The sequence below is a fragment of the Protopterus annectens genome, chromosome 3.part0 (genome assembly GCF_019279795.1).
Source record: "Protopterus annectens isolate FY-2018-M chromosome 3.part0, PAN1.0, whole genome shotgun sequence".
Lineage (NCBI taxonomy): Eukaryota > Metazoa > Chordata > Ceratodontiformes > Protopteridae > Protopterus > Protopterus annectens.
The window spans coordinates 1,122,039,934-1,122,063,141 of record NC_056731.1 but is presented as its reverse complement, the minus strand read 5'-3'; the positions used below and the strand labels follow the sequence as shown (position 1 = coordinate 1,122,063,141).

The 23,208-nt window shown below is 38.1% G+C and overlaps 1 protein-coding gene across 3 annotated transcripts in view; it reads left to right on the top strand.

Annotated features, from left to right (window-relative positions):
- LAMA3 (laminin subunit alpha 3) overlaps nt 1–23,208 on the top strand; it is a 2,187,360-nt gene that overhangs the window by 2,096,543 nt on the left and 67,609 nt on the right. For 2 of the 3 annotated variants that reach the window (XM_044065357.1, XM_044065355.1), the window contains exons 67-71: nt 4,183–4,313; nt 8,196–8,330; nt 9,851–10,016; nt 10,112–10,275; nt 17,039–17,228. In XM_044065357.1, the coding sequence (XP_043921292.1) occupies nt 4,183–4,313; nt 8,196–8,330; nt 9,851–10,016; nt 10,112–10,275; nt 17,039–17,228 (786 nt within the window). The remainder of the gene's footprint in view (nt 1–4,182; nt 4,314–8,195; nt 8,331–9,850; nt 10,017–10,111; nt 10,276–17,038; nt 17,229–23,208) is intronic. The other variant, XM_044065356.1, reaches the window with a different exon arrangement.

Sequence of the window (23,208 nt, the reverse complement as noted above, 5' to 3'; positions counted from 1 at the left end):
TTTCCAGGCTTTACAGCTTTTTCACAGTTCAGTGGTGCAGCAGTAGCGTTGTTGCCTCACAGCAAGAGGTTCTCCCATTCGATTCTCGGCTGGAGTGTGGGGAGTGCCTTCTGTGTGGAGTCTGCATGTCCTCCTCGTGGTTGGGTAGGCATTCGAAAGACATGCATAAATGGGCGTGCCTTCGTTGAAGATTGAACGTCGAGCTGGCACCTCGGCCTTCGTGAAAATCTACTGCCAATCATTAGCGGACCGGAGTTCCGCTGTGGCGACCCCTAACCTGGAAAAGCCGAAAGACAACAACATTGTCTCAGTATGACAAAATCATTTTACGTATTTCTGAGTGTAATAAGGACATTTCATTTATCCCATTTAAATTATGTATGCTTCTATGTATCAGATCCCTTTAATATAAAATATTTCTTTTCTTGACAGAGGGTCAGCAGAGGCTACTTTTAAGCAATCAGCATAGAACTCGGGTAACAATATTAAGGTATTCCTTACTCAGACAGAAGTAATCCTCATCACCCTTTTTTGCAAAACCATGTCATTAAAAGCCTGGAACATAATAAAACTATTACTTCCTACACTAGACCTACTTGGAGGCCAGGGAGTGATGGAAGTGCTTGGATTTTCAGAAATGGGCACCATGTTCTGTTGCCCTCTGCCAGTATTACTGTATACCAGCTAGAAAAAAAGTCTGCAGTATGTTTTAGTCACAGCTTACAGGGCCCTTAGCCAGCACCCAGCAAACTCTTATGACTCCCATGTAAAGCTATAACTCTGAAATTAATTTGCTGTTGTTAGATGCGTGAAACTTTCCAGTTTAGGGAGCAGAATGGCTACAGCTACATTTAATCATCCATTTTAGTCACGATTTGATTGAAATATGCACAACAGAGCAAAAAGTCCCTCATTAGTTTAAACAAGTTAATCAGGTAAATTATAGACCCATAAGTTTGACTAGCCTTATATGTAAGGCCATGGGAAGTCTCTAAAAGCAGACTTTGAGGCAAAAATAGCCTCCAAAGCTAAGCAAAACCATAGGGCATTTTTCAGTTATGTCCACAGTCTTAAGGGAAGCACACACAATGTGCAGAATTACTTGTAGATGGCATCACCTATACTCAGACGGAAGACGTAACAAATCTGCTGGCCAACAAATTCATCCCAAATTTCACCTCCCCATCACCCCCTATTCTCCCGCAAGAAATACCCTTCACCACTCCACTGCCAGTTATCACCAACAAACAGGTTGCCAGTGCACTCTCTAAAGCTAAAAATATGGTGTCAGTGGGGCCTGACAATGTACCAGTTTGCCTCTTAAACAGCTTAAATCAGGGCTCATCAGGCCCGCTAAGATCTCTGTTTAACCACAGCCTCTGGACTGGCTTTGTCCCAGTAGAGTGGAGGACAGCAACAGTCATCCCTCTGCATAAAAGGGAACCATCCACTGACCTGGTAAATTACAGACCCATAAGTTTGACTAGTCTTATATGTAAGGCCATGAGAAAACTAATCATGGCCCTGATGAATAATAACATAGGAAACCTCCAAACACTGGATCCAACCCAATTCAGCTTTGTCATGGGCAGGTCATGCCTACTGAATCAGGTGGATTTCTTTGAAAAAATCACCAAGGCCATGGATAAGGGTAAAACAGTACATACTGCCTACCTCATCCTGGCCAAGGCATTTGACACAGTTCCCCACTCAGGTATTTATATAAATAAACTTACAAAACTGAGCATAAATCCCTGCATCACCAGATGGATATTCAGTTGCCTCATGGACAATTGTGGTTAAAGTTGGTGAATCCAGATCCAGCAAAAAGCCAGTTACTAGTGGTGTGCTACATGGCTCAGTGCTGCGGCCACTTCTGTTCAGAATATACTTTTTTGAAGTCAAAGCTAATGCGGAAGACCTGTGGATAGCAAAGTCTACTAATGACTGCAGCCAGAGGCAATCACTGAATCTCCCAACAATGTAGACATCCTTCAGGAGGGTCTAGAGCAGACACATAATTGGTGCCAGAACCATGACCTAAAACTAAATGCAAGAAAATGCATTAGCATACCCTTTGGGAAGTCAAATACCCCTGCAAATTACAGTATCAATAGCACACCCCTACAGTAGACCCAGAGGTTAGAGTTCTAGGTACACAGATAGATAGTAACCTGAACTTTGACCGCTGTTTGTCCAAATTGGTGAGGAAATCCTTTTATTTGGCACAAATTATAAGTAAAGGTATGGTATCCAGATCCAAGGAAATTATAGTCCTGCTGTACTCATCCCTCATTAGACCAATAATCAAGTACAATGTGCCATTTGGCATGTGCTTGGCTAGACACTTACAGCAGCTGAAGCGACCACAAAGGTTTCTCACAAAGAAAATACAGGGTGTAACAACATGAACTATGAGGATAGACTAAAAGCCCTGTGCCTTTACTGTGTCTACTACCAACTATTAAGGGCTGACCTATGCCTGACCTACAAGGCACTGAAAGATCCACCCCTGATGGAGCTGCTACACATCCTCAAATCAAACAGCACGAGTCACCTGATCTAGGGATATAAACTTAGTCAGTGACTCAAACAGAACATGCTGGAGAGACAGTTATGTGTCTCAAAGACGGGCCCTTCTTTGGAACAGGCTTCCTATTCAAATTAAGCACAGCCCTTCCCTGGCCCTCTTCAAATGCAGTTTGGATCAGTGGATGGGGAATAATAAATTCACACCTGGGGTAGTGCCTATGTCCCTTATGGACAGGGGCAGTCTGTAAAATAGTCAATCCACAGGCACAAATCCATGTCATCTTCTTGCCATAGGTCCCATGTATTGGGTAAAACCAGGTTTTATTGCCTAGGTTTGTAAGGTCCCTTAAGCCATTAGACTAGTAATCTCCTATGAACCTATGGATGTCCAAACACAAGTATTTTATGATCTCTTATAGGCAACTGGCAGATGAAACATCTATAATAATGAGTGGTACAGAAGGTGTTAGTAACTAAAGTGGAGAATATATTGTGGTCACATCCATTGATCACATAGTACTGGGAAAAGACTATTACACACCTACAGCAGATCTGAGGGTCAGATTTTCTACTCATGTTCCATTGGTTCCTGATGCAAATAGTTGCAGAGCTGTGATTAGAAGCTGACTGAAACTGATACACAAATTAGTGACAGTTCTTTTGAATCAAATTACAGGGTTGTAGTCATATGAATCCTCCCTCCAGGTTAAGGAAATCAAGCAGTAAAATTATAGAAATATTTCAGCTGGAGTACAACACATCTATGTTAATTTGGAAAAACTGAAAGACATCATCTGGAATGTCATACATGGTCCCACTGTTATATAAATCAACCTAAAGATAAGCATTCCTTTTAAGACTCATTGTGGGTAATGTAATTAACATGGGGGATATGAATGTGTGTGGGATGGGTTATGTTTATTTCCTTTAGGTAAATGTAAAATTGATTTGTGAATCATAATTGGCAGAGGTTAGAAACATTTTTAGCTGTATAGATGGAATTTGGTATATGCATAAGTTAAGCGATGGCGTTTGTGAAAATCAGTAGAGATGTTTGCTTTTAATACCCAAGCTCAATTCACAGTCATAGCATATAGGCTCAAGTTCTCATATGTTTGTACTGTTTTGTTGCTTAGTCCTCTGTTGCGTTTTTGTGTGTGTTAGCAGTGATTAGTGAACTTTGGGTACCTCTAGGTCAGTATTCCTTGGAGAAAAAGCAAATCAAGAGTCATATTGTCCATATGTGATTGCCGTTTTTAGCAGTACAGCGACCTCTAAGGTTGAATATTAGTGTAAGACAACACTTTTATTGTGCTGTCATAATTGCTTATAACCAAACAGCTGAAGTACTCATATTACAAGAATGTTTGTACTTGCGTTGTCATTTATGAGCTATTGTGACCGGTAGCGTGGGTTTCTCTAAGTACTATATTAAAACTGTTTAAGTGGTTTTAAAAGGTGTACAAAGCAGATGTCAAGCATAAAAAATAAGAAAACCTGAAAAGGCATGCTTTGTGATGAACTGATCTGAAATATAGAAACAATCTGCAGTACTATTTGTGTCCTAAATGGGTAAACTCATTAAACTTTGCCAGTATATGAAAGGGTATGGACTGGTAATTCACTTTCTTTTGCTGTTCTTTTTTTCAGCTCAGTGAGTTGCAAGTGGTTCTAGATAAGGGCTTAGTCAAAGTAAAAGTGGACAGAGAAGAGCTCACATCTCAGAAGCCGTGTGGTGATGGACAGATGCACTATGTGTCAGTCAGAAAAGAGAGCAGTGGGTAAGTCTGGATTAGAACATGTATGCAACCATTTTCTAATAAACAGCATGCCAGAAAGAATTTATATTCCCATGACATCTGCCCAAGTTTTCCTGCTACTGCCAATGAATCTATATGATTCCTGGATGCTCCTTTCTTTTGATATTTTTACCTTGTGTATAAAGATTTATTTCTATTATTTTACTTTTTTTCCTAGTATTTCCTCCAGTTCTAGGACCTCATCAACAGCCTCTCCACTTCTTTCTTTGCAACCTTCCCTCCTACAGGCTTAGTTTACCCTCTTTGGATCTTGTATCCCACCACCTTTTTCCTAATCCTCAGTGTTTCTGAGTATGCTAACCAGTTTTGGCTCTAAAGGGTACAGCCTCCTCATCACCTGCCCACTTCCAAATAAGCATAAAAAAGTCTGTCAGAATCTCCTAACCCTGTATAAAATTGTGTGCATTTCCATAGCTGAAAACATCTGTTTGTTGTATTATGGAGTAGTAGTCTGCAAAGCTGGGCACAGTTTTCCAAATGAGTCCTCTTCTTTCATATGTTGAGTGTTACTCCCATCTTCTTTATCTTGCTATCCTCAGAGCATTGGCATATTACCCAGCCGTCTTTGGGTTAGTAAGTATTATTGCGCCAAATGTATTTCCTGCTTAGCAACCGTCAGATTCTCCCTTTTCATCATACATGCTTCTTCCTGTTTTTACATACCAGATGAAAGACTTTCCACTTTTTGTATCAGCTGTCAAACTGTACATCACTCATCCAGCTTTCTTAAGCTGCTACTCAATTTTTAGTCGTTGCAGCAAAAACATTACCATAGTAAACAAATCAAAATTCTTACTCAGACCGTGGTAGCAAATTGTAGCATTCAGTCTGATAACCAAGCCAAGTCAACCAAAGAAATCTAATTTATATAGCAAGCCTCTCACTCTCAACCCATGTTGTCTCCAATCCTGTATCTCACTGGCAGAAATCCTCAAATAATGGTTTTTGCTATGTCTAGTAGGTTTCTAGAATGGTAAAAATATCTGCATCCATGAAGACTTATTCTGACTATTTAAATTCCCCTCCAACATGCTATTCTAGGTATTGCACATGTCATAGTCATTGTCAGTATCTTCTGTTTAAGTTACTCTACAGATGTGTCATTTCCAGGGCAAGCAGAAGAGACAGGAATGACAACAGGAGTGGAATTGTTGCATGATGTATCTGTTCTGCAGCTCAGTATCATAAAAGTGGTAAGTGTTAGGCAACACTTCTCAAGTCGTGAACTGAGGAAATACCGTGCATTTGTCCTTAATGACATTTATTTATTTACAGTTCTGCTTTTTGTAAACTACCCTTAGATCTGAACACCTTATATCTCTAACAGTTCTAAAGGATGTGAGAGACTCACTGCTAGGTGGAGTTCATAGGTTTGTGTTAGGTGGTCTGGCTTTGACCATTGCAAAGTCAAAATGTTGTCTGCATTTTCTGTCTCTGTTTAGTTGCATTTTGTATCCACTCATACTGGATTGTTATATCTCTCTCTGTCTATTTATTTATTAATTCATTTGTATATATAGTAGAAATGTACTTCAAAGTCTTTGGAGGATCTTTTACAACCTTTCCCCTCTCTTGTTGTTATTAAAGGGGTCCATTTTACAAGGCTAAGAGAAAAAAAAATATCCTGAAAATGAACTGCATACTCTTAAATGATTGAGCCTCACCTCCCCCAGTAAAACCTCAAAACATATTTTTTTTCTGTTATAGCAGAGGGCAAGCCCCTCCCCCACCCCCATGGGGGTCTTCACCTCCAACATCATTCTTACTTTAATATACTAACCTTACTTTCACATTGGAATAGAGTACTTACACAAACTGCATTTTTGCAGTACCATTTTTAATAGCAGATCTGGTAAAACAAGCATGAAATCAGGCAAATGGAGCCAAGGATGTAGTAACCTGAAAAATAAAAAGTTGATCACTCACAGGAAGCCTGATATTAATACATTTCTGGCAGACTGTTATAGAACCTAAAGCCATTACAGGTGCACTTACAAATTCAAACAGAATTGGATGTGACAAACATTTGAAGATTAGAAGTAAGCCTTTCCTAAAATCTTTTTAGGCTGAGAAGACTGACAGTCATTTTAGTTGATTTTATAATGTAGTTAACTAATGTTTTTATGTAAAACATTTCTGCTGTGACTAAATGGGTCAGGTATTTGTCATGTGGAAGTAAATTGCCGCACTAACAATCTTACTAGAGATGTAAACTAGGATATTTGGATCTGTGCTTACCTTCCCAGACTGCCTCTTAAAATCAAAATGCAGTGCCCTAAAAGATTTACAGCTCTGGATATGTTATGGTCCAAGTTATTCCTGGAGAACAAATTAATCTAAGTCTCTAGTATTGTTTGCCATTCTAAACTTTTTGTATCTAGTATTTGTAAATTTATCTCCTGCTGAATGCACGGTAATATATTTGCATGTGTTACAATTCCCAGCATAACTACTACTGAGGTTAGAACATGGCAGCCCAATAGACCGGAATTTTTAAATATCACAACTGCTACTGACATACTTTTCAATCTGCTACAACTGGTAATCATTACAGTGTTCTTTTGTAGTCTGGGGTCCCTTAAAAGAAGGCAGTTGCCTAGTTCTGCACTGACATATACAAAAGCTGTGAACAAATCAGTAATGACTACAATGTGAGTAACAGGTTTACCATGATTTGCTTGATCTCTGATGTTCATCGTGTTTCACTGTTGCAGTCATAACCTGGACTGCAACAGTGAATACATTCGAACATCTACATTTATGGTAGGTACACAACTGTACTTTTCTTCAGTCTTCTGTTGCTTGAGTCGCTTGACCTATATTTGCTGGCATTGTTTTCCCCACGGCTCTTCACTCGCTACGTATAATAGTGCTGTGTAAAGGTTTGAAAGGATCTTACTCACTCTTCTCTGAGGGTGACAAGGCATGTAGCAAAAAGCAGTCATTCTTAGTGCTTTAATAACAGCTAGCCATTATCTGAGAATGTGTATGTAAGTGGGGGTGGAACCCTAACATACAGGATACAAGGGGCAGTGCCTTGCAAAAACAACAATTTTAGTGTTTGCACATTTGTAAATTTTCCCAGCTTCCAGTACATATATTTAAACTTTATACATATATATATATATATATATATATATATATATATATGGGTCCCCATCACATGGTCGACATTTCACAATATTGACATTCATATGGCTGAAACCATATGATGGATATTTGAAATGTCGACCATGGGGAACCGGCATCTCCGTACAGTGCGAAATGGAAAGATTTCCATTTCCGCACTGTAGTGCGATCTTGGAGTTGGTATATTAAAGTTATGGGAGGTGGGAGATGCAGGGAGGAATAGCCCCCTGCTAGCATCTTTAAAGTTAGTTTTTTTCTTTTTTTTTTTTTTGTCTGCTTGTATGTTCGGCATTTCAAATGTCAGTCCTATGGTCTCTGCTACATGGGTTTTGACATTGTGAAATGTCGATCATATCAAGTAGACCCATGTATATATATATATATATATATATATATATATATATATATATATATATATGGATTTTTGATTAAATTTAAGAGATTCTGTGTTAGACCTCCCTCATTTCAACATAATATAGTAGACCTTAAGTAACATAATCTTTCAGATTAGCAGAGTATTTTGAGTACACAGACTATCACTAACCAGCAAACAATTTCTCTTCTAAAAATCAAATGGTAGCTTTAACTCTGTGATCTGTATGCAAGAAAAATACTGGAAATGATTCCATGAATGACTGAAAATGTGCAGCATATGGTTTTAATGAAAATAAGCCTTTTAAATGCAGAACATTATATTGTTTAATTTTGTTTCAGTGTTAAACTTCTGGTTGATGACGAGCCTGCAGCCAGTTCCCCAGCATCTCTGAGGACACGCACGACCGATACTACTGATGTAGAATTAGGTGGTGGGGACTTTGACGGTTGCATCACCAATGTCTTTTTACAGAGGTAAGGAATCTCGCATTAAACATTTCTGAACAAAAGTGCAAACATTTATTAATAAGGCTGTCTCATTTTCTTAATCCACTCAGTAAGAATAAAATCATGTTATTCAGTGAAATGAGGGATTACACTTAGGTCAACAAATTCTGTTTTCTCTCATCACACAGCAGGAATGAATCATAGTTTATGCCAGCTTTCTTTTTTCCCCCCCCTGCTTAATGGGTTAGAAATAATTTTCTTCCAGCACCCTTATGTGTTTACAACAGTATTGCTTACTACTATCGTCCCAGAATTTAGGAGAGTACAAATGGAATGTTTAAATGTAAAGAGAATATGCTCATGATGCAAAACAAAAAAATATCTTGAAAAAAAAAATCACATTTTTTTTTACTTTAAGCTTTGAAATTAATGATAACATAGTAATATAAAGGTGCTTATTATTGTTATTATGATGATGATTATTATTATTATCATTATTAAGGGCATACTATTTCTTCTAGACATCCATCTGTTATGATTCCTGTGTATTAGTCCGTGGTTAGACCCCACACTGAATATGGAGCAGCATTTTGCAAATACAGTATTAGAGATACAAGATTAGAATGTCTGCAGCATTTTTTTCACCAAAAAGTTTACAATGTCCATGAATTTTCTTACAATGAATGACTATTTACGATATTTAGTATCAGTTGTTCAGAGGAGATACAATTCTACATAGACATTGTCATATAAATATTTTGTAGTACCCTTAGAATTTAGCTTAAACATTTTATTTTACTTTTATTTTGAGTTTGTGAGCACTGATCACATTGAACCCATTTCAATCTCAGCCTGGGGAAAACACAACATATACACGATATTATATACAAAGTGAATGACAAAATGCATTGTGTACATATATTATATCATAGCTAGCTTGAGAGTATAAAGGCAATAGATAAATGACATTTTATACAGAGTGAGTGAAAAAAACACAATATATGCATATATTACATAAGAGCAGAATTAGAGTAGGCATGCTGAAAGAACTACAATTAAAAATAGAGTCCACGCAAACTATGCCGGCAGAAGAAGGAAATGAAAAGGTTAAGTTATAGGACAAGAGTGATAGCAGTTGCATTTTCCTAAAGTTTTGAAATGTGCTTTTAATAAACAGATCAGAGCTGTTCAACGGTTACTAAGTTTTCACTGCACAGTACACACTATAAAGTTTAACACAGTTGTTAAGGAAAGCTTTTTCAGTAACAGAACAGCTGGGTTATACAGTAATCTTCCTGTAGGAGTGAAACTTGTTACAGCACAACAAAACTGGAAATCTGGTATATGAGCCACAATTTTTTTTTAGGTGCGGAGTCCGTAACATTTAAAAGGTTCAGAGTCTGTTATTCCCATATACATTGTACCATTATGCAATTGTTTGAGAACAGTATAAAACAGTGTTTGGATTGATCAAGCAAATATTACTGCCAGGATCTGTGATGTGGCAACCTAAATTGTTTAACAATTTTTTTTTCTTTTCTCTGTAGAGCAAATACAAATGCAGCAGTTCAGAATCTAGCACAATATAAAAGCAGGAACAATGTTTCGCTTGGCATCTGTGCGATAGAGAAGCCTCCTCAGTCAATTATGCTGAAGGAAACAGAACATCCAAACATGTATAAGCCAGTTAAGAATGGCAGAGTTGGTATCCATGTATATACAATCTCAACATGTTTCTTATCTCTCTGTATTTTCTTCCCAACAGTATAACAGGTTCATATTCTCATCTTCTGTGTTTCTCTTTTTAGGTGAATGGAAAGAATAGTTTGTCAATGAAGGGGTCAGTAGAACTGGGCCTAGAAAGCTGTGCTCTTATTCCTGCTGTGAACGTTGTCAGTGGGGCATATCATTTTGGAGAAGTGCCACACAGTCAATTAAAATACACCTTCTCTCCTGAGTTGCTGCAGAAAAGGTAACAGATGCAGTCTTTATCAGTTGAACAACACTAAGACCTAGTAATCACAGGAACAAAGTCTGTACCAATTAATTAGCAGGATTTCCACATTTAGGACTAGACTATTATTGTACCTCCATTCTGTATCTTTTGTATACCCATACCTACTTTCTGCATATGCATATTGTGTAGTTAAAAGCAGGAATACAAACGCACACAGTTTATGTTTGCGTAGTTTCCTCAACCCTTCTTTTATGATTTCTCTCTCTATTCATTTATTATCTGAAATGTTTCCATAAAATGTTGTCAGACCCTTTACCTTCCTGGCTGTAGTGCCCAGGCACAGATGGCATATCAGGTGCCTGTTTATTAGCAATACATGCATGGTAACAGTACAAGAGTGCCAGGTGCTGTTTCTAGATTGTGTGCTCATCACATGATTTGAATGATTCTACTTTTCCAGAGTTTTTGCTGAGCATCTTTCATGTGTTGCATGCTAAATTGCTCAAGTCACTGTTGCAAAATTAATGTTATTTGAGTGACTGCTTGCTTTTATGCCTGGTATGAGAATGATGTGCAAATGTTCAAAATTTTGTTCTTTCTCTTAATTTATATTCTCTTGGAAGAAGTGGGCCTACACTGTGTAAGACAAATATTTTGTATGTGTACTAGTCACCCCTCTCTTTACAGGTTCAACAACCTCAGAATAAGAATAGTAAAGTAAGGGGGTGTGGAGCTAAAGCCCTTCCTTTTGGGGGATGCACCAGTACTTGCTCTTCTGCAAAGAGCACTTTGTTTTACTTATTTTACTGTGTGTTGTGTTTGCCCGTAAACTATACAGGCTTGTGTATATGTGGTTTAAGAATTTGTTTTGTATTTGATCTGTCAGTTTTAGGGAGTTTCCACTGGGAATTGTGATGCAAGCTGTATAGCTCAGAGTGGAACATTTTTTGCTTTTTATATACTCTAGGGAATCACACAGAACAATACAGTAAAAAATCAACTAAAGTTTGGTAAGAGGTAACATTAGTGAATATTCTCCAAGTAGGGACTTCTACCATGCTGGCCGTAAAGTATTGGACTTGTTTTGAAATCTGCAAATAATCTTATCTACTCCTCTGTCCCAGACCTTTTTTCTGATAGTTACACTAAGCTATTTAAAACAAGAGAACCACAATCATTTCTGAATTTTGGAAAAAATACTATACTGCTAGGTACACTGCATGACTGGACAAACTGTGGTATGTAGGCTTTTCTGTCACTGGTATGCTAAAAATGTGACCTTGGAGTGATTAGTTCAGCAGAGAGTCATGCCTTGGATGAGGTGCTAAATCAAGATCCCCTCTGCCTGAGTTGGAGGTAGCTTAGATGAATGTAAAAGAATGGAAAAGAGTTGGGGATGTTACCCATCGCCATAGCCAAACTTCTCATAGTCAGGGTAAATACCAGCTTGGGTCTCATGAAAAGAGTTCACTGATCAGGTGGAATTAACCTGTTCAACAAAGTGTAAATAAAAATAAATCAAAGTAAGGTGCTACTTCTGGGACTGAAACAGATTATCTCCAAACCTGTAGCATCAGAAAGTTCTAGGTTGACCATAGTGGTATGTCTCTAATCACTTGGATATATTGATTCAAACATAATTTTATAGAGGAAGCAGAGAAAAACAGTTAATGGTCAATATATTGGAAAAATCAGTTTATATTATAGTCCCCAAAAAGGGGCTATTCTAAGGATGCTGGCAAGCTAATGCTCAAGCTCCTTCAAGCTTGACTCTAGCAGTATATGAACTGAAAAGAGAACTATGTACAAGCTGCTTTAAGAAAGGGCAGAGACATCAGAGATCAAATTGCCAATATCTGCTGGATAATTGAGAAAGCAAGGGAGCACTAAAATAATATTTATTTATTTTCATTGATTATTCTAAATCCCTTGATGGTGTGAACCACAGCAAACTTTGGCAAGTGCTCGGACAAACTGAGATACTAGGTCAACTTATTTGCCTCTTGAAGAATCTTTATGCAGAACAAAAAGCAACAGTTGCATTCAGACATGGCTTGACTAACTGGTTCAGTGTTTACAGAGCAGTAGGAAAAGGCTGTATAACGTTGTTCTACTTTTTCAGTTTATATGCTGGATATAGCATGTGAACGCTGGGTTAGCTGAATCAGATGCTACAATCAAAATTGCAGGGAGAAATGTTAACAACCTCAGATATGCAGATGATACCAGTCTGGTGGCTGAAAATGAGCAAGAATTGAAGAGCCTATTGAAAAGGGTGAAAGCTGAAAGTATAAAAGCTGCTTTGTTGCTCAACATAAAAAAGTTTTTTAGCCCTATCCGTTTTGTGCAAGCTTTGTACTCTACTGAGTAAATTTTTCTAAGCATCACTTGAAAACATTAGGGTTTTCTGAGGCCTTATTATGGTGACAACTGTCTAAATTAATGTTTCCAATAAAAGGTACACAGCTTTCTTTTACAGAGCACTGATAATCTTATAGTAATATATTTAGTAGTGGGAATAGCTGAAAATTAGGCAGGTATTTAAAGTGCATGGAGGTCAAACGTTGAGTAATACAGCCTTTTTTATAATGGGAGACTGTTTGGGAGGGGGCAACAGAGCTTATAAGTACAACACAGGATTGTCTCTCTGCACCCCAATGTGTAAGTCAGTGGGGAATAAGTAAAGGCAATAGCAGATGTTATTTATTGTAGCCATGAAATTAAAATATACTTTTTTTTTTGGAAAGAAAGCTATGGCAGATGTGAATAACATTTTAAAGGGCAAACCATGTAACCATGGTGTATATAGTCAAAGTTGTGCTTTCTTCTAGTAGTAACATATGACTGTGGGAGCTGCGCTATAAGAAAATTGATTCTTTTGTACTCTGGTGTTGGAGAACACATTTGGGAGTTCCATGTACTTCAAGAAGCTTGAACAAGTTTGAGATGGAAATTACTTTCTTGGAGATTTCTAAACAAGCATTCATCACCCTTATAAAATACAGATGATTTATTTAAAAAAAAACAAAAAAAAAAAAAACTAGGTGTTGGAGATGCAAATTAGATTCATGGTGAATTGGCAACATATGGTTTATGATTGTGATGTAATTAAATCTTTTCGGAGTGATGTTAACATTTTCTTACAGGCTCTGTTTACTGATAATTTCAGTCTAAGCAAATCATTAATTCTGTCCAATATACTAATAACCAACTGTATTAAGAGTAGACTGTTCACTTCTTTGAACTCTACTTACAATAGCAAGAAAAGTTGTAACAAAAATTTGGAAAAGCACAACCACACCAACTATGAAAGAATACTACAATATTACAATTGAAACATGCCCGATGGAGATATTAACAAGTAACGGGAAAACCAGTAGAATAACTACTTCATTAATTTCATAGATGAAACTTGAAAGTTTAGTAAACAAATGGACATTTAATCATATATATATATATATATATATATATATATATATATATATATATAAAAATATAATAACTCTCAAACATCTCATTTGTTTTAAGTTTCACTTGTAGACATCTTGTATATAGTTGCTGTGTTGTTTGTTTTATTGTTAATATTATTTCTTGTTGATTTTCTTTCGTGTTAATGCAATTTCTATATAAAATTGATGTGATGTATTGATTATAACTAACTAAATTAATAAAAAAAAGAAGCTTGAACAAGTCAGTATTTAAGGAAATAAATTCAGATTGTTTACTGTCAGAATGGCTTGACAGTAAACTTGGTCTAAATTTTATTTCATTTATATATGTATTTGTTCATTAATCAGCTAGAATGATTGAAACAAATGACCTCTTTTAAGCATGACCCAAGTCTGTTTACTAGGAAAGCTACCCATTACCCACTTTACCCAAATGCTTTTCCCAACTTGCATTATAGGAGAATAATTAAGTGGGTGAGGAATTCTAGGCTTTTGGAATTACATATTTAACTCCACACCCCATTTACTTTATTATTCATATAACAAGATCCCCTTCTATCAGGTAGAGTGATTACTGAAATACATTGTCACACCTGTCTTGTTCTTTCTCTGAGGTGGACTACCTTCAGGCCATCTACAGTTCACAGCTGTGTGAGTATTACCATCTTTTTTTCTGCTGTGAAAAGAAGCAAAAATATGAGTGAATGTCAGTTTGAGCCACTATATGCTTGAGCAATAATGACTCAAGCTTGGCTGATCCATTCTATAGCACTTCAGTCCAACAGTGACATTAATGAGATTTAGTTTAATGCAGTGGTTCCCAAACTTTTTCAGTTCTTGGCTCCCTTGCTGAATCCAGGTTTTCCCAAGGTGCCCCCGCAGCGCACATAAAGTGCATATTTCATTTATTTATTTGACATTTGTTTAATGAGGCTGCCTGACTGGACTAGGATACCTGGGGAGAAAAGCTCAAAAATACAGTAAAAAGACAATTATCAAAATAAAAAGTGTACATTCTGCATAACACTGATCTACTATGGTTGAGAACCAAGCAAACCTAATGGCAACCTTATTAACTTTAAGTTTATAAGAGCAATATTTAAAGTCTGTCCCTATTATTTGGCTCTGTCCAGCATACCTCTCAAATGTATATGTTTTTGCAGAATGTCCAGATGTTTGCCTCATATTTTTGGTCTTTTTCTCATAAAATTGTTGTTTTCTGGCAAATCACTGATAGATCATTGAGGATGAAGTCAGAAAATAATGACAGACTGTTGAGTTTCATACTTCATATCCTTCAGAAAATTCATGCTAATGCAAAACCTGCATTTCTATCAACTTTCTAAGTTTGTGAGAGCAGTACTTAAAAGTGTCCCTATTTTGTACCATTGTACCCCCACTATTTTTGGCTTTGTCCAGATTTCTTGATCTAAGAGGGTGAGACGTATGTGTCCAGACTTACACAGACCTCATTGCTGCTGCTGCCAGGGATCACTCTCACTCTTCACTCTCACCTCCCGTGACGCACGTACACACGCACACACGCACACACACACACACACACACACACACACACAGTCTCTTTTGCATTCATGCATGCATTCACTCACAATCGCTCTCACTCTTTTCCGATCTCTCACACTGTCATAGTCACTCCCTCATTCATACCTACATTCACTCACACATCACTCTTACTCTCCCAGTCACACAAACACACACACACACACACACACACACACACACACACACACAGTCACTTCCTCATTCATACCTGCATTCACTCACTCTCTCCTGATCAAACACATACACAGTCACTTCCTCATTCATACCTGCATTCACTCACAATCGCTCTCACTCTTTTCCGATCTCTCACACAGTCATAGTCACTCCCTCATTCATACCTGCATTCACTCACACATCACTCTCTCTCTGTCTCTCCCGATCAAAGACACACACACACACACACACACACACACACACACACACACACACACACACACATACACACGCAGTCACTTCCTCATTCATACCTGCATTCACTCACACATTGCTCTCACTCTCTCCTGATCAAACACACACACAGTCACTTCTTCATCCATACCTGCATTCATTCACACATCGCTCTCACTGTCTGTCACACCCACGCACCCACTTACGCATTCATTCATATATCGCTCTCACTCTGCCGATCTCACACACACACACACACACACACACACACACACAGTCACTTCCTCATTCATACCTGCATTTATTCACACATCGCTCTCACTCTCCCGATCTCACATATGCACACACACGCCTCTTCCTCATTCATACCTGCATTCATTCTGACACACACACACACACACACACACACACACACACACACACACACACACACACACACACACAAAGCCACTTCTTCATTCATTCCTACATTCACTCACACATTGCTCTCACTCTCCCGATCTCTCACACACACACACACACACACACACACACACACACACACACACACACACAGACTCTTTTGCTTTCATGCACACATTCACTCACACACAAAGACAGACACACACTCATACAGGCATTCACTTACCTGAAGGCCCAGTTCCAAGTGCTCCATGGCCCGGTGGTTTGGGACCGCTGCTATAGTTGATGCCAGTTCTGCTAAAAAGCTACAATGTAGGTCTAGACTTAGTTCGCCACAAACTAATAAGCTTAGCTGCAGAATAAACCGCAAACTGTTCATGGTTTATTTTGCAGCTAAGCTTATTAGTTTGCGGCGCCCCTGTGAGGAAGCCGCGGCTCCCCAGGGTGCCACGGCACACACTTTGGGAACCCCTGGTTTAATGTGTTTAAACCAAGAATGGCTGTACTTATTCAAAACCAAAATTGTGAAGACCACATCTGTTCAGAAACAGACAGCATTGTACTTTTTTTCCAATTTTGTCTCCTCTTTGGAAAGAGAAAATACTGTGGAACTAGATGTGAAAACTCGTAAGAGAAATGCTATATACAGTGTTGATGTGGAGAGACTGAAGTCAGAGATTAGCTATATGAGAGGTGTGTGGTATAACTGAGTATTTCAGAATTACAGCTAACATTTCTTTTATTACTGTTGAGTAAAAGTAACTTCTGTATTTACGTTCTTGTTCAAAGCGACTGTGTTAATTCTAACATTTCTCTGTTTCAAAGACTTGCCCTTGATATAGTCCATGTGTGTTCTCAGCTAGTATCAAAATTTACTGCATCTGTTTCTCACATTGTATGCACCCAGATATATGCGTACATAGGAAACAGTAAGGAACATGTTTAGTAACACCTTTAATTTGCTGTTTTCTTTGAAGGTCACACTTTTCTATAGATGTGAAGACACAATCTTCAGATGGGCTGATACTTTTTGCAGCAAATGAACCCCAGGGCGCATTCCTAGCCCTTTACCTTTCCAGTGGGCGCTTTGTCTTTTCCTTTGGTGCTGGAGGCAAGCGAGCACGAATCAGAAGCAAAGATGTTTACACTGACAAACAGTGGCACACAGTGAGTACAGCTAAACAGTAAAGTATTTTGGTCACTTGTTTATGACTGGTGAACGTACCTTAAGTTCTTCAGAAGTAAGGTGGCAAGGCATAGAGCTAAACAGTAAAGTATTTTGGTCACTTGTTTATGACTGGTGAACGTACCTTAGGTTCTTCAGAAGTAAGGTGGCAAGGCATAGAGATACAGAGTTAAATGAACCCACAAATTATGCACATACAGAAATAAGCAGTCCCCTATATTGCACTCAACATTTTGGGAAGGCATATGTAGGCTATACACAAAAAGATTACAGAAACACTTACATCAAAACTTATCAATGAATCCCATTCAACACTGGTTCTAGCACAGAAAGCATAAAATGTGCATCTTGAAAGACCTAGATTATGATGTGTTACTTTGGTGTTCTATATTTATAAAACATGTTGCCTTCATACCAAAATGTGCTGTCAGCATAATATAGTATGGCAGCATAGCCAGCCTTAGGCTTAGGCTAACTAGGCGGCTGCCTAGGGCACCTCTCTAGCATGGGCACTTTTCCAGTAATCTGGATGATGTAGATAGGTCAGGATGGGGGCACCAGGTAGGGAAGGGGCGGGGGATGCTGTGAAGCCCTTTTGCCTAGGGCACCAGCTGATCAAAGGCTGGCCCTGTATGGCAGGACTTTATTAGATGCCATTTACCTCATAATGGCATTCCTACTTTGTCTGAGGGGGATTTCTATGAGTGCTGTATTCTGATAAAATGTTTTTTTCAATCTTACTAGGAGCCCAGTGGCCAGGCCACGGTGGTGCAGGGCTTAGCATTGTCACCTCACAGAAAGAGGTTCTCTGGTTCGATTCTCGGCTGGAGCACCTTCTGTGTGGAGTCTGCATGTCCTCCCCTCGGTCAAGTGACATATAAAGACATGCTTGTAGGTGTGTGCATGAATGGGTGTGCCTTCGGTGAAGGTTGGGCATCTAGCTGGCACCTCGGCACCGTAAAAATCTACTGCCAATCATTAGCGGATTGGAGTTCCACTGTGGCGACCCCTAACTGGGAAAAGCCAAAAGGCATTACTTTTTACAAGGAGCACAGTGGGGTTAGTATGTTACACTCTGGTGTGTATCAAAGCAAAACAGTAGTTTCTCCGAAAAGCTAGCCCTTCCAATACATTTAATCCACAAAATAACATACATTTTCTAATGAAGATACATTACTGTGTTGGTTAAAGCAACCTCAGGAATCTTAAAAGCTACAGAGATTGTATAAGTTTTTGTGCGATGTCAGTAGATATCAAGAAGTAAGTGTGTGTAGGTTTCTGTGCAATGTCAGTAGTTTAACAAGATGTAAGAGTGTGTAGGTTTCTGTGCGATGTCAGTAGTTTAACAAGAAGTAAGTGTGTGTAGGTTTATGTGCGATGTCAGTAGTTTAACAAGAAGTAAGAGTGTGTAGGTTTCTGTGTAATGTCAGTAGTTTAACAAAAAGTAAGAGTGTGTAGGTTTCTGTGTGATGTCAGTAGTTTAACAAAATGTGAGTGTGTGTACATTTCTGTTCGATGTCAGTAGTTTAACAAGAAGTAAGTGTTTGTAGGTTTCTGTATGATATCAGTAGTTTAACAAGTAGTACAAGTGTGTAGGGTTCTGTACGATGTCAGTAGTTTAACAAGTAGTACGAGTGTGTAGGGTTCTGTACGATGTCAGTAGTTTAACAAGTAGTACGAGTGTGTAGGGTTCTGTGCGATGTCAGTAGTTTAACAAAAAGTAAGAGTGTGTAGGTTTCTGTGCGATGTCAGTAGTTTAACAAGAAGTAAGAGTGTGTAGGTTTCTGTGCGATGTCAGTAGTTTAACAAGATGTAAGTGTGTGTAGGGTTCTGTGTGGTCAGTAGTTTAACAAGAAGTAAGTGTGTGTAAGTTTTTGTGCGATGTCAGTAGTTTAACAAGTAAGTGTGTGTAGGTTTCTGTGTGATGTCAGTAGTTTAACAAAATGTGAGTGTGTGTACATTTCTGTTCGATGTCAGTAGTTTAACAAAATGTGAGTGTGTGTACATTTCTGTTCGATGTCAGTAGTTTAACAAAATGTGAGTGTGTGTACATTTCTGTTCGATGTCAGTAGTTTAACAAAATGTGAGTGTGTGTACATTTCTGTTCGATATCAGTAGTTTAACAAAATGTGTGTGTACATTTCTGTTCGATGTCAGTAGTTTAACAAGAAGTAAGTGTGTGTAGGTTTCTGTGCAATGTCAGTAGTTTAACAAAAAGTAAAAGTGTGTAGGTTTCTGTGTAATGTCAGTAGTTTAACAAAAAGTAAAAGTGTGTAGGTTTCTGTGTAATGTCAGTAGTTTAACAAAAAGTAAGAGTGTGTAGGTTTCTGTGCAATGTCAGTAGTTTAACAAGATGTAAGTGTGTGTAGGGTTCTGTGTGGTCAGTAGTTTAACAAGAAGTAAGTGTGTGTAAGTTTTTGTGCGATGTCAGTAGTTTAACAAGTAAGAGTGTGTAGCTTTCTGTGCGATGTCAGTAGTTTAACAAGAAGTAAGTGTGTGTAGGTTTCTGTGTGATGTCAGTAGTTTAACAATAAGTAAGTGTGGAGCTGATATTTTACTGATTCACAAGGTCATAAACTTACAGGGGCACAAGAAACCATTTTACACTTTGCAACAATCCACAGTGGAGTTATACAGTTAAACAGTGCAGAGCAGTGTTGAATATCCTAAAAGTCAAAACCAGAAGGTGCACTGCATGCAGAGCCAGATCATGGTCAAATGAGGCCCTAGACAGGGTAATGCACCAGCTGCTGCCCCCCCCCCCCCCTCCAGCTATTCCAGTGTGCCATCACTTTGTGGTCTCTCTCCAAGTCAATAAATCTTGTTTCAAATCCTTCAGTGTGCATACTGTTTTCTTTTTTACTTTTAAAAGGATGACAGAGATTTGATTTAAAACATTTATTTAAAATTTCATAGCTCAAATCAGAATGGACAATTGTTAAGCAGCACCAGTCTCACACTGAAGACAGACTTAGCACGAGCAACAGTAAACTTCTCTTCCCTTGAAATTCACATTCATTGAAAATGCATATGGTTAGCGGTGGATTATGTGTACATTTATATCAACAGACATCTCCAAACCCAGCAATTAAAGTTACATTGTTGACTGCATCCTTCTCAGATGTCTTTTTCAATAAATAAATACATAAAAATTGACCAAAGTCACATTTTTTTACACACACGCACGCACACTATTCCTACAAATCCAGATTAACAACTTTTTAAACTTGACCAGATGATAAGAGCATAAGTTACTTTCATCCACAGGCAACCCACACCCTCCCACCCCCACCAGCAGTTTTAACCACGTTCACAGTGTACACCCTTGTTATGCAAAATTAAAATTACATGTAATTTATTTGTAGCTTTGAATAAAATACATGAAATTGTGTAAAGATCATTAGCATCATACGATAAATTCCAGCCATGTGCAGTACAGTTTAAATAGATAAGTATTTATAAGAGCAAAAGAAATCATTGAAAGCAGTCTTAGCATGAGGAACTGTTACGTTTCTCTTTCCTTGAAACTCACATTTAGTGAAAATGCATCTGGCCAACCATTAAACTGCAAGAGATATGCTGAGATTCATACGCAAATAGCATATACTGAAGTACTAGTTAACATCCCTGTGAAGGGTGCATGATTTCAGAGAAATATGTAACACATTTGCTAACAGCCTGGTACAGTGCACTGGACACGTGTCCCTTTTCATGAATAGCCCAGGAGTACTGTCTGGTAATGTAACTTGGCAGTCACATAAAAGACAAGTGAAGGTTGAGACAATCAAATTCTGTACTACAATCTGATGTCCTTTTCATTCTTCTTCATCCTATTCATCTGCACCAAGTGCTAGACAAACTTTTGTTGCCTTAACACACTGCATTTCACACCTGTGTGCCTGCAAAAAAAAAAAAAAAAAAAAAAAAAACTAAATAAAAATATATTCATAGTTAGGATTCAATAATGCCTACACTAAGTGTGCACTGTTCTGAGTGAACAGACAACACAGTCATAACTTGCACCTTCCTCCTAATTTTATTTTTTCTGCTGATACTCTTGCAGCTTTAAATATTGACGGTGATTCATACAGGTTACCACAAAGTGTAGACTACATGTATATTTAGCGTAATCTTTCTGAGTGACTAGAAAGCACAAAAAAAGTGATAAGAATTTTCTTGAATACATATCTTGTACACTTAGTGTAGGCTTTATTGAATCTGGTCCAAAGTAATAGACATCATGTTGTCAAATTTATTCACAGCTAAATAATAATAAATAATAATAAATTCACAGTCAACATTCAATAGAACAAGGAAATCAGGGATCATATCCAAAGAACACAGCTTATATAATGATAATCTGTTTATTACAATCAGTTTAATTCCTTTACATCATAACCCTATAATCCATAGGTAGAAGTTACTAGGGTTGCAAATTTCCATTTGCCCCAAAGTGCTGTCTGGTTAAGTGACTTGCTCAAGGATAGGGCAGGGCACAGCATAAATATACAGCAAAAATCACAGATGTTCTGCAAAACTGGAGACAGATAAAAATAGACTAGTCTGAATCACTTAAAAAGTTAATAGAACTACAGGTTTTACATCACAATCTATCGGGACACTATACACATACATAAATTCACACACACACACACACACACACACACACACACACACACACACACACACCTTGTTGCTTTGCTACAGTAATCAAACCACTTGTTGTACGATTCCACAGAGTGAAAACCTTACCTGATTCACATGCTGGCTGGCTTTTGTTCCAAAATCAAAATCTCATGCTCACAGATGTAATAAGCAGAACTTTTCCTTAATTCCATACATGCTATATGTCCCTCTGTTCCGTGGTTCTATGTAAGCACAAGAGCCAATGTCATCTCTCGGCTCATTAACAGAGCATATTTTAAAGCAAGCAACTGAGCAATTTTTAAATATTTTACAGACAGGAATGAAGCATTTTAAAATATTTTAAAGCCAGCAGCTGGCCCCTAGTCAGTCTCGGGCCCCAGGCAGCTCTCTAGGTCACCTTGTGCTGGATTCTGCTCTTTTACTGCATATGGCCGATTTCTTAGTGATAAGAAGTGCAATTCATCAAGCCTGTAGGTTAAGGCACCATAGTAACTGAAAAAGGAAATGTCTGTGTTCTCACAGAAACTGGAAGGGTATTCAGGCCCATCTGAGGACACCCTAGAGTGAGATATTTTTCTCCACTAGCACTCATGACTAATGATATACAGCCCTTAAGAGAGTCATGATGTGACAATAGTTCAAAACTTGTCAAACGGAATATTGTCACTCCAAAAGGAATAAGACAACAAGTCAGCCTGCCGATCAAAGCATACGTAACATTTTACAGCGGGCATGCCCCCTGTACTCACTCATGCACAGGACTTTACTCCCATTGTATCCTTAATTAAATGAAGTCATGATGATAGAGCAAATGAAACTTCTTAGTGGAGAATACAGCAAATAAATATCTCTGAATTTTACTCTCATTAAACCTCAAAACAAGCCCCCTACAAACATCACCCAACTTATATTCAACATTTCCACTGTCACATAACAGTGGAGAAAAGTGCAAAGTTACAGTATATATGGAAACATTTCATATTATCGAATGTTTATAATATTGAGTGTTTTTCATGCCTGCAGAAGTGATGCTTATTTGATGGATTCAGCCAGCAGTACTTTATGGTAGATTGCAAATCAGTGGAGAGTAGAAATTTGCCCTTTCCCTCTTGCTTGTGTGTATATATGTGTTGAGGGTATATATAATTATTAGGGGATGATGGGGGTGCTGCAAAAAATGTGAGTTTTATGGAAGTTTTGGGTATGTTGAGTTGTGATTATGTGAGATTCATGCTTTGCCATTCAATATTTGGGCACTTTGATATTTCGAGTGTGTCTGTATTACAAGATCAAATGCTTGGGTGATCAAACACC